The 17,179-nt window shown below is 45.8% G+C and overlaps 1 protein-coding gene across 3 annotated transcripts in view; it reads right to left on the reverse strand.

Annotated features, from left to right (window-relative positions):
- SFMBT2 (Scm like with four mbt domains 2) overlaps positions 1–17,179 on the reverse strand; it is a 115,486-nt gene that overhangs the window by 30,083 nt on the left and 68,224 nt on the right. For all 3 annotated transcript variants that reach the window (XM_068958406.1, XM_068958486.1, XM_068958569.1), the window contains 4 exons: positions 13,024–13,125; positions 12,224–12,371; positions 6,638–6,720; positions 2,975–3,101 (listed from right to left, as the gene is read on the reverse strand). In XM_068958406.1, coding sequence (XP_068814507.1) covers positions 2,975–3,101; positions 6,638–6,720; positions 12,224–12,371; positions 13,024–13,125 — 460 coding nt within the window. The remainder of the gene's footprint in view (positions 1–2,974; positions 3,102–6,637; positions 6,721–12,223; positions 12,372–13,023; positions 13,126–17,179) is intronic.

The raw sequence follows: 17,179 nt of genomic DNA on the forward strand, positions 1-17,179 counted from the left end.
TTAGCAAGGAGGCGCCGGGAGATCCTTGTCCGCTGCATAACGCTGCTTTTCTAGAGCTAAACTCCAGGGAATAGCTGTCTCTGTTATATTTTAGAGCGAGCTGTTAGCACAGATGTGGTAATTTGGGTTGCAACGCCAATGTTTTTACCGACTTTAAGGACTCCAACTAGAGATCCTCCCTCTTGTAAAAACTGCAGTGCATGCTCTCGGATCCTGAAATATTTGGTGGGTTTTTATGATCAATGCAGTGTGATACTAAAGGGAAGAGTAACTGCCCTGTACTAGGGGAGGATGAAATAATATGGCTAGTAGCAATCTGGCTTTCTCTGCTTTCACAGCCCCAAAACCCTGACAGCTGAGTTCCCTGCAGAGCACAGAGGCCAGCTTTTTGCACAGATCGGGAGACTTCAGCTCATATGCCATCTATCTGTGCCATACCCCTTGCCCTGAACCCCTCAAAAAATATATGACCTTTCTTGAAATCCTGCGCTTGACTATGGAACATACAAGTCCCCATTAACTCCTTCCTAACTGTTTTACCTTGGAAGAGCCAAAATCAGCTTGTATGAATCTGTGAGAATGAGCATTCACACTGCTCTAACGGAAACAATCTTGTCAGCAGCCCAGCTTTAATCTATTTTAGGAGAATTACTCATCAGCCAAAATACTGATCCTACGAGCCATCAGAGAAGAGACGGGTGACTCCTTTCCTTCCTCCCACATCCTACTACAGAGCTCCCACGGAGTGCATGTAGGTACCACTGAGTTTGGCAAGGGAAGACTGGCTCCATTTCTTTTTGATCCTGCTCTCTACAGGGCACTGCTGCAACCAGGAGCCCTGCACAGGCTCGTTCTCCCCATCCCTTCCTCTTCTTAGGAGATAAGGATACCAACAAAATACACTACCTGCGAGGGGAGTACCCTTGGCTGCAAAATATGACTGCGCCTCGGTCTCCTCCCAGCGCACTGAGATAAACCTGCCGTTGCGTTTGCCCAGGGGAGTAAGTAGCAAGTGTTTAGAAATGCTGCTCTTTCATGACTGCAGTCTCTCAAGGGACGCCTTGAAACCTCTAAGGGCATCTACCAAAAACGCAGATGCACTGCTGCACTGTGTCCAGCTATCAGTATGGGATTACAAGTGAAGGAGTGGAGGTATTTTAAGATCATTACTCTCTGGCTGAACCATCTGGTATGCTTAAACAAAGGCATTTTATTTGGCAAACGAGAGGGTTAAGGATGCGTGACTACCTTGCCTCTGCAGCAGAGAGAGCAAACGTAACTCCCAGGAAGCACCTGTCTACAGTCAAATACAGACTGCATGACAGCAAGAGTTTTTATTGCCAAAATGCTCAGCTGAAAATATTCTCCACGAGGCCGAGAAGAGGGCTCAAAGTCAGCGTGCTAGCACGTGTGATCTTTTCCAGCCCAGGGCTTTTTAAACTCCAGAGGAGAGTGTCCTGAGTTAGCGCTGCTGGGTATCAGTCCTGGCAGATCCCAACACCCAGTCTGACTTGCAGCAAGATGTTGCCTGGGGCCAGCAGCCCAAGGGACATCACAACCACCTTACGGACTCATCAAGAGGAGGCAGCATTAATCTTACAGAGTTTGGCAATGGGTAGGACTATGGTCCACCAAAAGCGCTTTCAGTACTTTCATGGCCCTCCAAAGAAAACAAAGAAGCACGTGGCAGTTGTAGGGAACGTGGACTCAGCTACCACCAAGTTCAGAGGGAAACTGAAGCGCCTGCATCCACTGTAGACAAAGCTACTTCCTGACCTTGAATGCATCCTTACAGGTCTGTCCTTTTACTGTGCAAGTTCCAGGAGATACCTGAACATCCAGGACAAACATCATTCATACGCAGTGCAAATGGCACAGAACAGAATTATTTCTCCTCTTTTTGCACATTTCTTTAAAACACACTTGGGCAGAGTGTCCAAATTCAATAGCATTCCAAGGTGTAAATCAGGAATTAATGCAGATCTTTTGTACCCCAAGCCAGTAGCTTCTAACAATAGTGTATTACCTTGGTGGGCAAAAGTTAAAACATATTGGTACATATTACAACAACTTTATGGTTTATCACAGCATTCATGACAATACTCAAATAAGGCATCTTTCTGTCCTCTGTGACTTTATAAATAATACTGTTTTTAAAGCAATAAGCAAGAGAATCACTGTGTTGTTCTACTTTACACTTAATAAGTCCTGGCTCAGATGAATTGAGAAAGAATGTCTAAAGAGCAAGGCCAGGTCCAAACTGAAAGCATCAACACCTCATGTCGAGAAAGGTAAAACGGGAAGTCCTGAGGTGGCGTTGTACCCTGATAGTTTTTCAACACTCTCCCTGACTATACTCCTTGCACTGTAGCAGAGTTCTTTACTGGGTGACAGTTCAGTAAAATCTTAGGGAGTTACCACCTGCAAGAGCTCTCTTAGGTCAAGAAGTGGCACAGCGGGAGGGTGGAGGGATGTGAGTATGCGATTGTCAAGTGAGGAACAGCACAGCTTGCACAAATTTCATGGATCTAGGTGAAGAAAAGGAGAGAAAGGAAGAGGAAAGAAGGAATGAGGTTGCAGGGGGACAGGAGACCCTGTGAGAGTCCATGTTAGGAAGGTCACTGGAAGTTTCAGCTGCATGAACAAGGCAGATGTTCATCTCCAGGAGGGAGGTCCTTCGTGACGGCAGTGGGGAGGTTTCTACCATCAACAGAGGTCACTTTTGAAGTCCATATGGTTGGGAAGGTGGAGGAAGGTCTTGTGGCTCCCTCATGGAGGGAGCAGGGGAAGATAACTCTTAATAACTTGGATTATTGTTTAACGTATATAATCACAAAAAATCATATGTGTATATATATATAAAAGCAAGGCTAGAGGAAGCCGCAGTGGGCAGAGGATGGAGGACAAAATTAAGAGAGTTTGACTGAACCACACACTGTTGCATAAAGAAGACAAGAAGCCTTACAGCACGTACCTTCGAGGTGAAGCCACATTAACCGTCCTTTAACTGAGGTGATAGAAGCGACACATATCTCTGCAGGGTTCCTGGGGTTCACAGCCTCCAGCTTCATGTTCTTAGTAAAGCCACGGCTGAAGGATGTCTGAAAGAGTCAAAGGCCAACTCTGAAACATGGCATTGCAGCACTGAATGGCTTTAAATAGGCTATTGGCTCAGAAACAATTTAGCATGGCATCCAGATTCAAAATGGAAGCTGCCCTGGACACCCCTATAAGTGATAGCAACAGATTAGGAAGCAATGTAGTTCATGGCCAAAGCCACATTTGTTGGCCACTGTTGGTGATGGCACATTACAAAGAGGGTTCCCAGATATGGCCTGCCTGGATATCTCTTGCCTTGATAAGAGAAACTTTCTAAAGTGAATGCCTAATCTTGCCTGAGGAGATCAGAGAAACTTTGACCCACTTCTTCACACAGTTGCCCAGGCTGACTAATGCTGGACAAACGTGAGTAACCTATTCAAGCAGTCTCTTCTGACGTGGAGGATTTTAAGCTCAGTGGGCAAGGTCCTTCTCTGAAGACTCTAGGTACGTCACTCCATCAGTGCAAATGGTTGGTAGGTATACCCCAAATGCAGGAGCATCACCCCATATAAGAAACACAAGACCAAAACGTGGAGTCATGAGCTTGAGAAAACACATTGACTCCAGCTCTACGAAGAGTTTGGGAGCCTGAGAGAAGCTGCAGTTCAAGTCATGACCAAACAGCTGCCTTAGGCTAATGTACGCTTGGCAAACCCCTTCAGTCTGAGGTTGGACTGGCCCCATGACAGCAGAAGGCTGTCACAGTCCCTTCCGCAGCCTCATGAGCCAGGATGGCTCAGCACCAACATAACGAACCAGTGCCCCTCCTTCCAGCTGTTGCAGATGATTCCAGGCTCAAAGGAACCCCAAGACCTTACCAGCCTCCCCGAAAACTCCTCTGCAAGCCCAGCGATCTCATGCTTTCCCTCAAGCCAAGCCTCAAGCTGCTCAACTCATCCAAGCATTTGCGCCCTTGCCCTCTGTCCCTTCCAGCATCCCTTTTTGCTTTACTTAAGCTCAGTCCCTGCCTAGTATCCCCCCCAGCACTATCCCTAAAATGTAGCACAGTAGCACAGTACTGCAAAAAGACTGCCTATCTTGGCTGAAATTTTGGCTCCCTAATAATAATTTGGATGGGTAACAATTGTCACTGACTCCAAATGATACCAGCGTCTCATCCAGCAAACCTATGTGAGCAACCGGACGCCGGATTTAAATAGGATCCTTCTGCTATTTGTACAGCACCTAGTATCACGGGCACTCCACCTTGACCAGGCACTGCCAGCTATTGGTGAGACTGAAGATTTCTGAATCTAACCTTTATTTCCAAAAATGTGCTTTTAGTCTCAAACATTGCTTGGACTCTTCCAAACCTTGTCCAGCATTCAGATCGGCATCACCCTGTAAAAGCTGCTAATAGGCAGGACTACGGAAAAGCAGGGTGAGTTTGTTTAAATCCTTTTTATGTGGGCTAACAAGGAGAAGTCATTTATCATCACACCGGCTCCTTTCATTGCAATGCAATGCTGGAGGCTAATTTATACAAAATCAATGGCAAAACAGTTAGCTGGGAGTTTATTTTACTAAGCATTTGGCCATGTCAATCCCTTTCATAACTGCCTCTCCCTGTTAAATATCGCCCCGGGGAAACAGTTACAGCATATCCACTTCCAACACCACGTCTGGCTGTACTGCGCGGAAGATCTGCTCGCAATAAGCCTTCTATCAAAGAGCCACTCACAGCCATGAAACAAACGGACCGACCAGCCAGGCAGGTTGCACGAGAGACAACAGCAAGATTACATCTCTCTGCAGAGAACTGCATTATTGAGAGTGAAAGAATAACAGACACATGTTCACCTGATGAATGTTTCCTTAAAAAAAAAAAAGAAAGAAAGAAAATTCTTAGACCTGATTTAATCTTTGGAGAATATTACACAGAGTCTGCTCTCAAGGCTGCCAGTGTTGAAAGCGCAGATCCATTACTTGACTAAAAAGAGATTAAAAAGACAAGTAAGGGGTACTAGCAGAAGAGAAGAAACGCAGCTGTTGTCATGGTGTATTGGAATGACACAGCATTGTCCAGCTTTCCTTGGAGCCTCTATCTTAGCTTAAGGTCCTTCGAGGGTTTTGCATAGCATGGGCAAAGAAACAGGGCAAAGAAATCCCAATTCCGATTTCATGGCTGAGTGAGACTCTGTACGATACAGGGAGCTGGGGCTGAGCCTCAGATTTCACCAACAGCAAGTGCTAATCAAAGGTCTATTCCAGGCTGGCATGGAGCAGACTGGCCATTTCGCAGCCTCCAACACATCATGGGAAAAAAATGCGAATTCTGCAGTTCTTCACAATTTCTGCAGAATTCTTCCTGCTGGAAAACCATCAGGCATCTTGTGCCTGTCTCCACTGAGACCTCCACTAACACGCTGTCCCTCGGGCTTGTGTCTGCCTGAGCCGCTGTGTACAGGGAAGGACAGCATGGGAGAACCTCTGCCCGCTCTGCCCTATCTTACGTCTCTCCAGTGAATCCCAAGGGAGATCGAGAGCTCAGGGAACAGCCTGAGCATTTGCACCCAGAGCCCTCCTCACTTTGGTGTGGCTCTCCAGGCCTTCAGAGCGCATCTGCACAGGAGCACACAACCCCTAGGTGAGGATAAACCTTCTCCTTCCAAATCTAAAATACCACAGAAATTCAGCATGGTAGTCCAGCAAAAGGCTATGCAACTCCCAGAGGAACCAGTGGCCCACCTTTTACAACACTGCTGTATTTTGCAAACCCTTGAGAAGACTCTGCTGATTTTCAGCGTCACTGAATCTCCAGGCTGAGTTACTAACGGGATCTTGACTTCCACCCGTTCATGGCAGCATCAGTAAGAGCACTGGCTTTTGGGAAAAGGCAGGTTACTGCTTCACTTCCCACGTAATGAATTCCTGTAGGATCAAGCCATGCTGGACTGCCAGCGCTGGAAAGCAGCCTGCGAAAACCTGTTTCTGAAGCTTAAAATCTTAATGGCCTACAGCATAATGATGAACTCCTCATTCACGCATCACTGCTTCTGCAACTACAAAATACAAGACCAGCCACAAAGAGCAGAGCTGCCACGTGGCTTCATCAATGTTCTCCTCACACTCCGAGCGCAACAATTTCAACTCTATTTTTTAAGTGCATTTGGTTTAGTTAAATGTATCCATTTGGAAACAAGAAAAAAACATCCAACAAGTGAAAAGGGCCTGATGACATCATACGAATTTTTCCATATGATGGGTTTATGGAGTTTTTTTTATAGTATTTGAATTTTTTTGTAAGGGTGAGATCAGATCCTTCTTATGCTTGGCATTGTACAAAATCAGAGCGAGATGTGAAGAGCCAATAACCTAAATGGATCAGATAGATAAAGAAAAAACTAAGATAATGTTTTTCATCTATTAGGCAGGGAGATCTGAAACGCTTCTCCAGCTTCAATTCCAAGACAGGCTCATGCTGGTCTGGAGGAGCCTCCCTGAATGCTCGCTCACGCCCTTCAGCGCCGAGGAGCGAGCAGCCCTGTTTCGCACCGATCGACTAGCACCATGCAAAGGGAAAACCGGAGCTTACGTTTCGAAAGCACAGATGAGGCGCTGCCTCCGCTCCGCACTGCTTCTGGTAATCCGCCCAGTCAAAGTCCTGGCCAGAGTAACCTACAGGAAGACAAAACAGAGAACACCATCAGCCACCACTCTGCACGGGAGGGCAAGTAGGAAATGGGCGCCAAGTCAATGACCGTTTGCATTTCAGCATCCCATTGCATCTCAGTGAAGTGGGAAGTATCAGGCTATGGGTCCTAGCAAGCAGGTAATTGTTATTATCCTGAATATATAGAGAAGAAATCCCACACAAAGGACACTGATGGAAGGATGTGTGTCCAGTCCCTCCTATCCCGCCATGAGCTCCCGACTGATCCCACTTGGCTCGCCCTCCCTGTAGAGGGGACGTAAATCTCCAGGAGGCACAGCTGGATGCTACTTACAGGGGCCAGTCCCGTGAAGTGCTCTGTTCTCTGGACTCCTGTTCATATGCCAGGGTCAACACATCTCCAGCCCCTGGGCATACATCTTCTGCATTTCTCTTTGGCACATACTTAGGGACTGAAATGCAGAGTGCAAAAGCACAGAAAAGGGAAAGAAACCAGCTATTCTGTATCTTAACACCCTACTAGCTATATATCATGTGCCTGTCGCAGGCTCCTGTGATAGATGCTGTCCTCCCACATACAAAAGAAAGGTGGCTCCTCCTCCAGGAACATCTTTGGCCAACAGCAATGCATGCATGCAGCACGACTGCAACAGTGGACTGTGAATGGTGGGCAGCTGCTCAGCGGCACGCAGCAGTCGAATGGAAGAGGGCAAACTCCAGATCTTCATTAGAAAGTAATCAAGGATCTTTATTTTCCTCATTTTCCCTTTCCTGTAAGCATCTCACAGGCCTCAATAAAGCCATAACTACTGAGAGAAGTGCTACTGCCTCCATTTTCCAGGTGGGACTAGCCACGGACTCATCTCTCCTTGCTATAGCCAACTAAAAGTTGGGGCTACTAAAACTGGACATCAAGGGTCCCTCAGCAGTTGACAGGGAGAGGACCAGCATGCTTAGAAGCTGATTCATCCTATCTTCCTTAGGATGGGGTAAATTCTCCTCTCTTCAGTGACTACGGACAGACTCTGTGTGATTGAATTTCCAGCAGTGAGTTGAGTCCCATCACAGTGAACACCTAATCCAAGGCCATAAAGGAACCTGGAGAAGGACAGGAAAATGAACCCAGACTTCCCAGCTCCTAGGCTAAAGTCTCATCAACCAGACGATCCTTTCAGCCCCTATGTTCTAGGGAAAGATGGAAGCGACAGTGATTTATAGAGGCCTCTCTGAAACAGTGCCAACACAGAGAGACAAAACAGAGCTCCACTCCTCTAGAGCTCTCACCTGGCTATTTAAACGCTTGGGACAGATAAGTTTTTTGGGTTTTGTTTTTTTGCTTTTTTCTGGTTGGCTCCTAGCCTATGTTTTTACAGTGCTTGAAACAAAAGAGTGCTAATCCTGTCCAGGGGCCCGAGATGACACTGCAATAATATTATTGCAGAACCACGTGCACTGGAAAGTTTCAGGAGTCATTTAAAGGCCAATCAAAGCTCCCTGTCTAGCATTTCAGCTTGGAAATGGCCTCACTGAACCTTAACATCATTTTCATTGATAGGCCAAAAAGAGACACCCAAGATCATATGGAAATGAATCTTTCATGATAGTGAAAATTCTGAATTTTTTTGCAGGAGAAAAAGGACTGGAATATTGAGGGGATTAGGCCTATCAGCTACACGGATTCAAAAAAGAGGTAAAGATTTTGAGAATAAACTCCCAAGCATTCTGCCAAGATGTAAGTACGTGGGATAAAATCAACTTCTAATTTTAACGACTGCATATGTGACAAACAGATAAATGAGACAAAACCTTGAGCACAGAGGCTCCCAAGATTCCTGGTCTCTGTGGGGCATGAAAGTCCGATAGTAAAACATGATAATGATAGGAAAAGGACTTCTTCTCCATCTCCCTTTTTTCCAGTTATTTGTTTGCCGGATAGTTTTCAGTTTAATAAAATGAAATGGAAAACTAGAGGAGAAGTCTAAATAACTTCAGGTCAGAAGGGGATTCATCTGATCAAATACAGATGTTCGCAGCGGAGATGCCTATTGCTGAGTGTCACCCTGGGCTCCCTCAGCTGCCAGTGGAGAAATAGGCACATCCAGGCACATCCATTTGTCCGTCCTCCTTCAGAAGGAGCCGAATCGGTCCACAAAAGTCCCTCCAGTGACTCTACGGGCAGCTGGGGCAGTTGACTCAGATGGAGACAGCCACACTGTAGTTGTCCTCATTAAATCAGCCAGGGCTCAGAGACACAAAAACCTGCCCACATCCTGCACGTTCTCTTCTCTCCAGTTTAACCCCTGTGGACACTTTTTGAATCTTAAATGCAAGCTATGCACAGTCTTGGCAGAGCAGATGGAAAAAAGCACACTGACATGACTTCAGCAAAGTATAAAAACATCATTTAGTTGTCGCTGCACAACCACCTACTGACTTGGCCCTGCACCATCCAAATTGTTAGGACACTTTTGGCGGGAACAAAATCAGGGAGGACAGTAACAGAGTTTGCCATAACTCACTTTTGCAGCCCAATAAGGATGGCTCCTGTAAGAGCATATTGGGGAACGGGCAGCAAACAAGCCTGGACCTCTCTGCAGCCTTTTCCCTGAACCTAAGCATGAAAGTGAAATGTTTAGCTCCTTTAGCACATGGCATTCACACGCTGTTACGCTTAATGGCTCAGCCCAAGTGATAATGTGCAAAGCTTTGCTTGCATGATTCACGTACTGCTCCCAAAATATGTGAAATCTCATTGTGTTTGCTGTCTCTACTCTCAGCATGGAAGAGCTTGGCAGTTTAATCAGAAGCAAATACCACAATACAAATGTACTGGAGGATTTGGAAGCGGCATTTCCTTAGGAAACCTTACAACTAGTAGCGCTACTGAAATGTTTTTTCCCCCTCTCTTAATAGCACATAAAAAGGAACAATGGTTGTTACTCTAAAGGGAAGTGGTCTATAAATCCAACTCTAAGAAATACAAACAGCGCTTGTTCAATGTTTATACAGCAGCAGTAAATGGGTATTCATTTTTTGGCACTGTACAGCAAAATAGTGCTCTCTATTTCTAGTAGCAAATGTTTGCACCTCCTGTTCATGACTGCACATTACATTACAGCTCCAACAAAAGCCTGAAATGCAAAGGCAAGAAGACAAAAAGTACTGGGAACCCAAATATGCCAACCTGCCACACTGTTCTCATGAAATCAGCTCAGTTAATTTTATAACCACAAAACCCAAGCAGTCCAGAATACAGCAAAGAAGCTCTTTTTCACTAAGAGAAAAAAAAGACATCCGCAGTGTTGCACTGTCATCTTCTACTCCGTGGGAATTTCTGGCCTTTCCACAAGAAGAGCCGTTTGGGCAACATCAAGTACTGTCGACATATTCTCTGCCAAGGATGATGCTGGTCAGAAGTGTTTAAGTGTCTCAGCATTTGGGAAGCAGCGGGTCGATCAAAACCGTGTGCTAGAATGGGCAGTTCTGGAGACACCAGGGCAGGTGGGCCATTGGGTGATTTTGGTGGAAATGGTGGGATCTCCTCCTCCTCCTCCTGCAGACCAGCTCATCAGCAGCCAGCTCACACCACAGCTGTCCTCACAGTGTTGCAGCTCTCTCCTATCAGTCCTGATTACTTCTTTACACAAAGCTGGTATTACTCTGCTCAGAAAAGGGTAGTTTCCTCAGCATGCTTTGCTGGTTTGGACGTGTTCCACTTTCCACCTAGACTTCCCCAAATAAATCATTTAGAAATCACTCAGACGTCTGATCACATCCTAGTGACTCGAAGAGCGTCTCCGCTGATGAAGAAAGCTTTTGACACCAAAGGTGTTAAGATGCAGTTTGGGCACGCAGCCATCACACGCACAAAAAGAAATACAGCAACATATAGCATGCATATATCTGCTATTTACTCTACCTCTTTTATTAGCTTCCCTCCAGGATTTCTGATCTGACAGCAGAAGACAAACTTCATTTTGATCAAGGGAATGAAGGCAGACTTCATATGCTGTCTCAGGAGCCCGGGTGCAGCCCTAGTCTCCAGGCATCACACCAGACACCCATTCGCTGCTTCAACTTTGTGGCCACTGCTGGCAAGCGCTTACAAGACTGTTATCATTACCACTCCACTTAAGCAGAAGGGAGATAAAGCATCCAGAGAGTAAACTTATTTCACTCAAAGTAGCAGGGAAATAATAGATACACTGAATGCAGCTGCACACATAGTGCTCCCAGACTTTGGTGGGAAATTCAAATTACATATGCTGAAAAGACATGCTGGATGCACACAAGAGGACTCCGAATCTGGCAGAGCTAGGCCCAGCAGAAGCTCAATTCCTGTGCAGCAAAAGTTAGGGTGACCATGGAATAACCCGTCATTTCCTTGGGAACAGCAACGGAGCGTTTTTTCCAAAATTAAGACAAACCTGCATGCACAAAACTTTTATGGGCTTTTTTTTTTTTTTTGAGGCATTTCTTTTTGCTCCCAAGCAACACCTTTATTTTGGCAAAGGATCAACCCTGGCCAGCTTCAGAAATCTACTATTCCACAAAGCAGACGCTTTTTGCAAGCGAAGAAATATTGCTAGGACACCGCAGGTGGTTGTCTGAAATAGCAAGTAATTAATCGCGTTGCGACAAAGTTGGGAAACACCACGGTCGGAGGCTGTTTCTGCTGGCTCTGATCCCAAGCACTGCTTGCAATTTGCCCTCGCCTGGGATTTTCTGAGACAGCTATGGAAAAGTCCACACACTCCTGGGCAGACAGCTGTGAGCTTAGCTGGTGGGTCAGAAGCTGATTTCCATCCAGAAGCCTCTTAGATATAGGAGCTTCGCTCAGGCTCAGTGCTGTGCCAATGTGGACACTAAAGCAGAGCCGGGCGGCACATTTCTGCCTGACCTCAAGGACAATCCCAAACCTGAATTCCTCATGTTTCCTTCTGCAAGACTTGCTCACTATCTGCTTTCTGTGTTATCGTGTCCCTCCCACTATAATATATAATGCACCATCCCGTTGTGTAGGGAAGTGCCCTACAGATGGAGATCGGAGGGACAACCAAGTGAAATCACTCTCCGACCTCAGACAAATAGCCAAAACCAACAGTGAATAGAACCCAACCCACACTTAAACAACAGACCATCCCCTCGCTTGGCATAGTGGATATTAAGATGGGGGTGAAAACATCCCTTGGTGCTCCTCCTGCTCTCTCAACAAAGCAACACCAAGATGCATTTTCCAGGGATTTGCTAGGCACTGGTACAGCTTTCTTCAGCCTGCAAAACGCAAACACGCCGATCCCCCCCCCATGAGATGTGTTTGCCGAGATGTTCCCTGGCTGACACCAACCGGAGCAGCTCCAGCGACTCAACGGAGCCACACCGACTCACGACACTTAGCACGATGCTCTCAGGGAAACGGCAATGTGCTTTCAAAGGCAGCAAGAACAGGCAAGCTTCCTTCAGAGGAAGCCCTCAAATCACCAAGAAATCAAAACCATGAATACGAACCTTTGGGAGGTGTGAGATTGACTCCATTTTTAAGGCACCACTGTATTGGCAAGATCCCTAAGGAATCCGCATGGCAAAGCATGGAGATTTTGCTAGGTTCGGATCTCAAGTCGTCAATGGTCACTTGTAAATAATGATTGTTAAAAACCTAGGGGGAGAAAAAAAACACAGAAGTTAAATGTGCTGTAACATTAGCAAATGCAGACAGCTGAAACAGCCAGGCCCTTGAATCAAACTACTTAAAATAACCTTTTCCCACCTAACACTTTTCATCAATGTATTTCTACCAGATCAAGGCATTTTCGGATGGGTAAACTGAGGCAAGGAAAAGTGCCAGGGGTTGAGGGTTTGTCAGTGCGCCTATAGCTGAGCAGGGATTAGAGGTGATCCTGGAGGCCGCAGAGCCTTCCCCTCTCTTGCCTTTCAGAGAGTGTATTAAATATCCAGGTTCCCTCTATCTCCAGCTGGTTTATTTCAAATGGTTTCCCAGACATGCAGGGAAAATAGGCATGTGTGGATGCAGGGAAGGCAGGGATAAAACGGGGAGCCTCTGTTTCTAAACAAGAGCGGTAGACAGCCATGAGCATCCCTATCAGATCTAAATGCATATATGGTCACCTAGTGAAGCTTGTAGGACAGAAATAATCCACTATGGAGGAAAAAGCCATGGATTTTTTTTTTAATTTATTTCTCAATGTGTTCTCCAGTCCACGAAGTTCCACCAGAGTTTTTCTAAAAGTGATGGAAATCAGCAAGATGTTCCTAACCAGCCTTTTCAGCCCTCCCTTCTGGGAGCTCACCTTGGTCACTGATGCAGGACAGATATTAAATGGCTCCCTCATATTCACTGCCTCCAGCTTCATCCCCACAGTGAAGAAGTGGCTTCTTAAATCAGCGTGGTCCTGCAGGGTAAGACGAGGAAGAGGAACAAAGAGTGTGTCAGCACCGTCCACAACGGAGGGCTCGACAAGAAGGAAATGTCTCAGCATTTCCTTTCACCTGCAGTAAAAGTCTACTTGGACTTTGTCCCCTAGATGATTACCAGATTGCTTCACAGCTACAACTGTGTGCTCCTTGTCTTCCGATGAGTTTGAATGTTATCTTTTCATTCAGCCATGGGAAGAGAGGGAACCTAGACAGCTTGGCTCCTGGGGAATAGATCTGCAGGACCAAACCCACCAGATCTCAAGCGTGATGTTGCACTGATCTCACCTGCAGCATCTAAATTGAACTCAGTGACCAAGCGGGTTGCACTCACCAAAGTGAGGCCCTCTCTGGACTCATCCAGAGAAATGGCTACCTGAAAATCGCCCCTGCACAGGGTTCCCCTTCACCAGGAGGAACCCCTGCCAGGCTCTACAGCCTGGGAGAGGTGGGAGGTCAGTCCAGAGGTGTCAGTACTGCAACCCAGCATCCCCTGGGCAATGCACAACGCAGGCAGAAGCAGTCCAGGATGGCTCTGATATACACGGGGGGGGGTGGCCTGTTTCTGTAGGACACCAGAATAAGGGCCAGCGCTGGTGTCCAGGTACCAAAAGATGGAGAGGTCTACTCTCCAGCCAAGAGGCCAAAGGTGGAACCCAGGTTGAACTCCCTAATTTGCCACCAGTTTATTGTGCAACATCTATCAAATTACTCAGTCCCTCAGGACACCTGTCTAAAAGGCACACACATTGGCATCTTAAACCCAGGGTAAGTAATGATCATGTTTTGTGTTTGTTTAAGCAAAATGTCCTCAGCAGACAGTATCTCTAAACCATCTACACATTAACCAAAACAACCATGAAGGGAGATGTTGTTATATTTAGCACACACTGAAATCCAAAATGCATGCAGAAAACTTACTCTCTGATAAGCAGTTAGCAATGTCATTCCCAGCTACATTCATTGCTACATGCTGTATTCTTGCTCTAAAATGATTTTATATTGATCCACAGTTGTATGTCATTATACTTTCTTCCCCCAAGAACCGTCTTCACCTGTAGAATTGACAACTTCTATTTTGGGAACTTGCATTCCTAGCGCCATTAGAGACAAGGATTTTTACAATTTTTACAAGACCCATTTCTATTAGCTTCACACTGAGTACGTTTCGAGGAATAAAAGACTACATAACGAAAGAGAATCTGGCTCCTTGTACGGGTTGGCTAGTACACGGGATGCATCAGAAAGGCAGGTTATCCAAATTGCCGTCTTTACTACTGGAAAGGCTTCGGCTATGAAAAGATGACGGCTGCAAATTTCAGACCTTAGCCCTGAATTTCAAACCACCAAAGAGAGAAAGCATCCGGACTGGTGGGCTGCCTCCTTCACAGCACCAGGATCCCCATTCACAGTGTCTTAATCCTTGGGGTGAGGCTGTAAAGAAAAGGCTACTTTGCAAAATGTGCATCTGCAAGCACATAACGTCATCACATCAAAAGATGCAGAATTTGATTCACGCTCGTACCCAGCTTCAATACATAAAAAGCTCAGATTCACCAAAGTACTTAATCATGTTTATCTTTAAACATGCAAGTAGTTTCATCAACTTTTTAAGTGATTTGTTGATTGAGATGGAAATACTTAAGCTATGTTGCTTCTCATTTATTCATTTATTTGAATCAGTTTCTTGGGTTCTGCTTCTTCTATTTGCTCTGGCCTTTTTCAAACAGAAAAAAATAATCCACAGGGGAAAAAAAAAAGGCAAATAATATTTAAAGTAATGTTACTTCAAAAGCATATCCCCTTCTTTCCAGGCACTATGTATCCTAGGGTCATATCTTCCTCCTCATTCACCATAGCATGTAGGCATCATTCCCGCTAGATGAATAGCAAGAGCAAACTCCTCAGGGGAATTCACGGGATCTCGGGTACCTCTCCCTTTTGGGGGTCAAAATTCTCTTTGAAGCGGGAATGTATGTTTGTTTGGGGAAGGGCTGTAGAAACAAAAAGTCTTCGTGAATTGCCATTTTTGAGACGGAAAAGCATTCAGGGAGAAAAAGTCTTTGTATTGCACCTCCCCAGCAAATGGTCAGGGGCTGGGTATTTGATCTCCCTCAGATATTCAAAGAGAATCATCAAACTTACAGAAACAGCCTTAGATTTCTGCAGCCACAAGAAGAAAAAAGATCCCGACATCATTCTCCGGCTCCAGGGCTGCAGTTGCCTCAGCCAGCAGGGAATTACTTAGGATTCGGCATATGCTCCTCTTCAAAACCCCAATTAATTTACATAATTTCTAAGAATAGGTTCCACTGAAGTGAAGGCAAAGCTTTTAATTAGTATTAGCCTCAAAGTGAAACACTGGATAACGAACTGCTCTCTCCTTCCTTTATTCACATCGACACAAAATACGCCTGCTTAATAAAAGCAACTATGAGGGGAGGACTGCCCACGTCGCTGTTTGTGCTGCGCTCTCCCGTTTTATTTTCTTCTCGATGGATGTCCTGGTATTTGAATGCCAGCCTGAAAGAGACTCCAGCAGCTACTCTGAGCAAGCAGACACCATCAGAACTTGCTTTTAAGAGGAGCTGAATGGGCAGAATATTTTAGATCAGTTGAAGCATTTTATAACCTCACGTATGGTAAACCTTTACTCTCACTGGTGGGCAATGCTTCCCAGGAGCAGACCTACTGCCTTCATTGGCTATATTAATTTTCACCAGCAGACAGCCCATGCCAAGGAGTCATGGGCCCTGAAAAGCATGCTGGGACTACCCTCCCAGCCATTTACTGCCGGAGAGCAAAGCAAAGCTGGACTGACAATCCACCAGGGCACCGAAAAGTCCCTTGCAGTGAAGTGAAAATTGCACCGAGCAAAACGCAACAATTTGACACGGTACGAGGGCCACTGTCGCTCATTCAAAGTCTCCAACATGATGGATTACAGTTCACGACAGCGCTCATGAGTTATGAATGGAAAATTACAGCAGAAAGTCTGTCACTTACAGCCCGAACCGCATCGGTAAAACCCAGAGCTATAATGAATCTTGTTACGGATCTCCAGAAGCAATTAAACTCGGCCGCGCTCTCGCAGTTTTAGAGCGGCGTGCGGCAGATATGTTTGCAAATCTGCCGGTGTGCACAGACTGTGACCCTCCGGGCCGTCTGACAGATGGACGCACTTTGATGCTCATCATCGTCACTAGAATAAAATCCTGTAGTACGTCTTATTATGGCAGGTGCTTCCAGAGCCCTATTGCAAGAACACTGATGGACTTCCCAACAGCTCCCTAAAACCAGCATTACCTCTCTTTTCCCAGCTGTAGGTTTGAACGCTGGAAAGGTTGAAGATCATATAATAAGTCTGTGACAGCACTGGGAGGAACGCCCGGTCTCCTAGTTCCCAACTCTCTTCTTCAGGTACTGAGATAGCTGAATGATTTTCTCCTTCGTATCCATTCAGGTACAAGTAGTAGAGGTTTTGAAAACATCAAGGTGACTTGGGAGCTTAGATGTCACTCCAAAAATGATCCAGAAACAGGTTTACAAAACTATTTAGACTCTGAAGGATGCAGGCGGGATTTAGGAAAGGGCCGCTGTGGATTACATGCCTAAATCCTATTAATAAAGTCACGGACCTCCGCTATGCATTGCCATTAGGTCTTGAACTCAACAAATATTCTTCAACATCACAGTAGTAATTTGCATCTTCTGGCATCTAAGCACCTTGCTAAACGTGGCATTTGGTTATGTCTACTAAACCAATGTCAGTTAAGTGTAGATACACTCAAATCTGTCCATGTTACGGCAGTGGTCTGGCCACCAAAGGACGGAGCTCTGGTACTTTTACACTCCACGGGGCAACGCAGAGACAGCAGTGGGACTTGGCTAAGTTGCTTTTGAATGTGACATTTTGGGAAGCCGTGTTATGGGCTGGTTGTTCTAGCTGTGTCCACAGTGCAAAGAAGGGTATCTCCTTCAGACCTGTGAAATGCTCCTTCGTAGCACATCCTGCTCAAGATACCACTCTGA

The sequence above is a fragment of the Struthio camelus genome, chromosome 1 (assembly GCF_040807025.1).
Source record: "Struthio camelus isolate bStrCam1 chromosome 1, bStrCam1.hap1, whole genome shotgun sequence".
Lineage (NCBI taxonomy): Eukaryota > Metazoa > Chordata > Aves > Struthioniformes > Struthionidae > Struthio > Struthio camelus.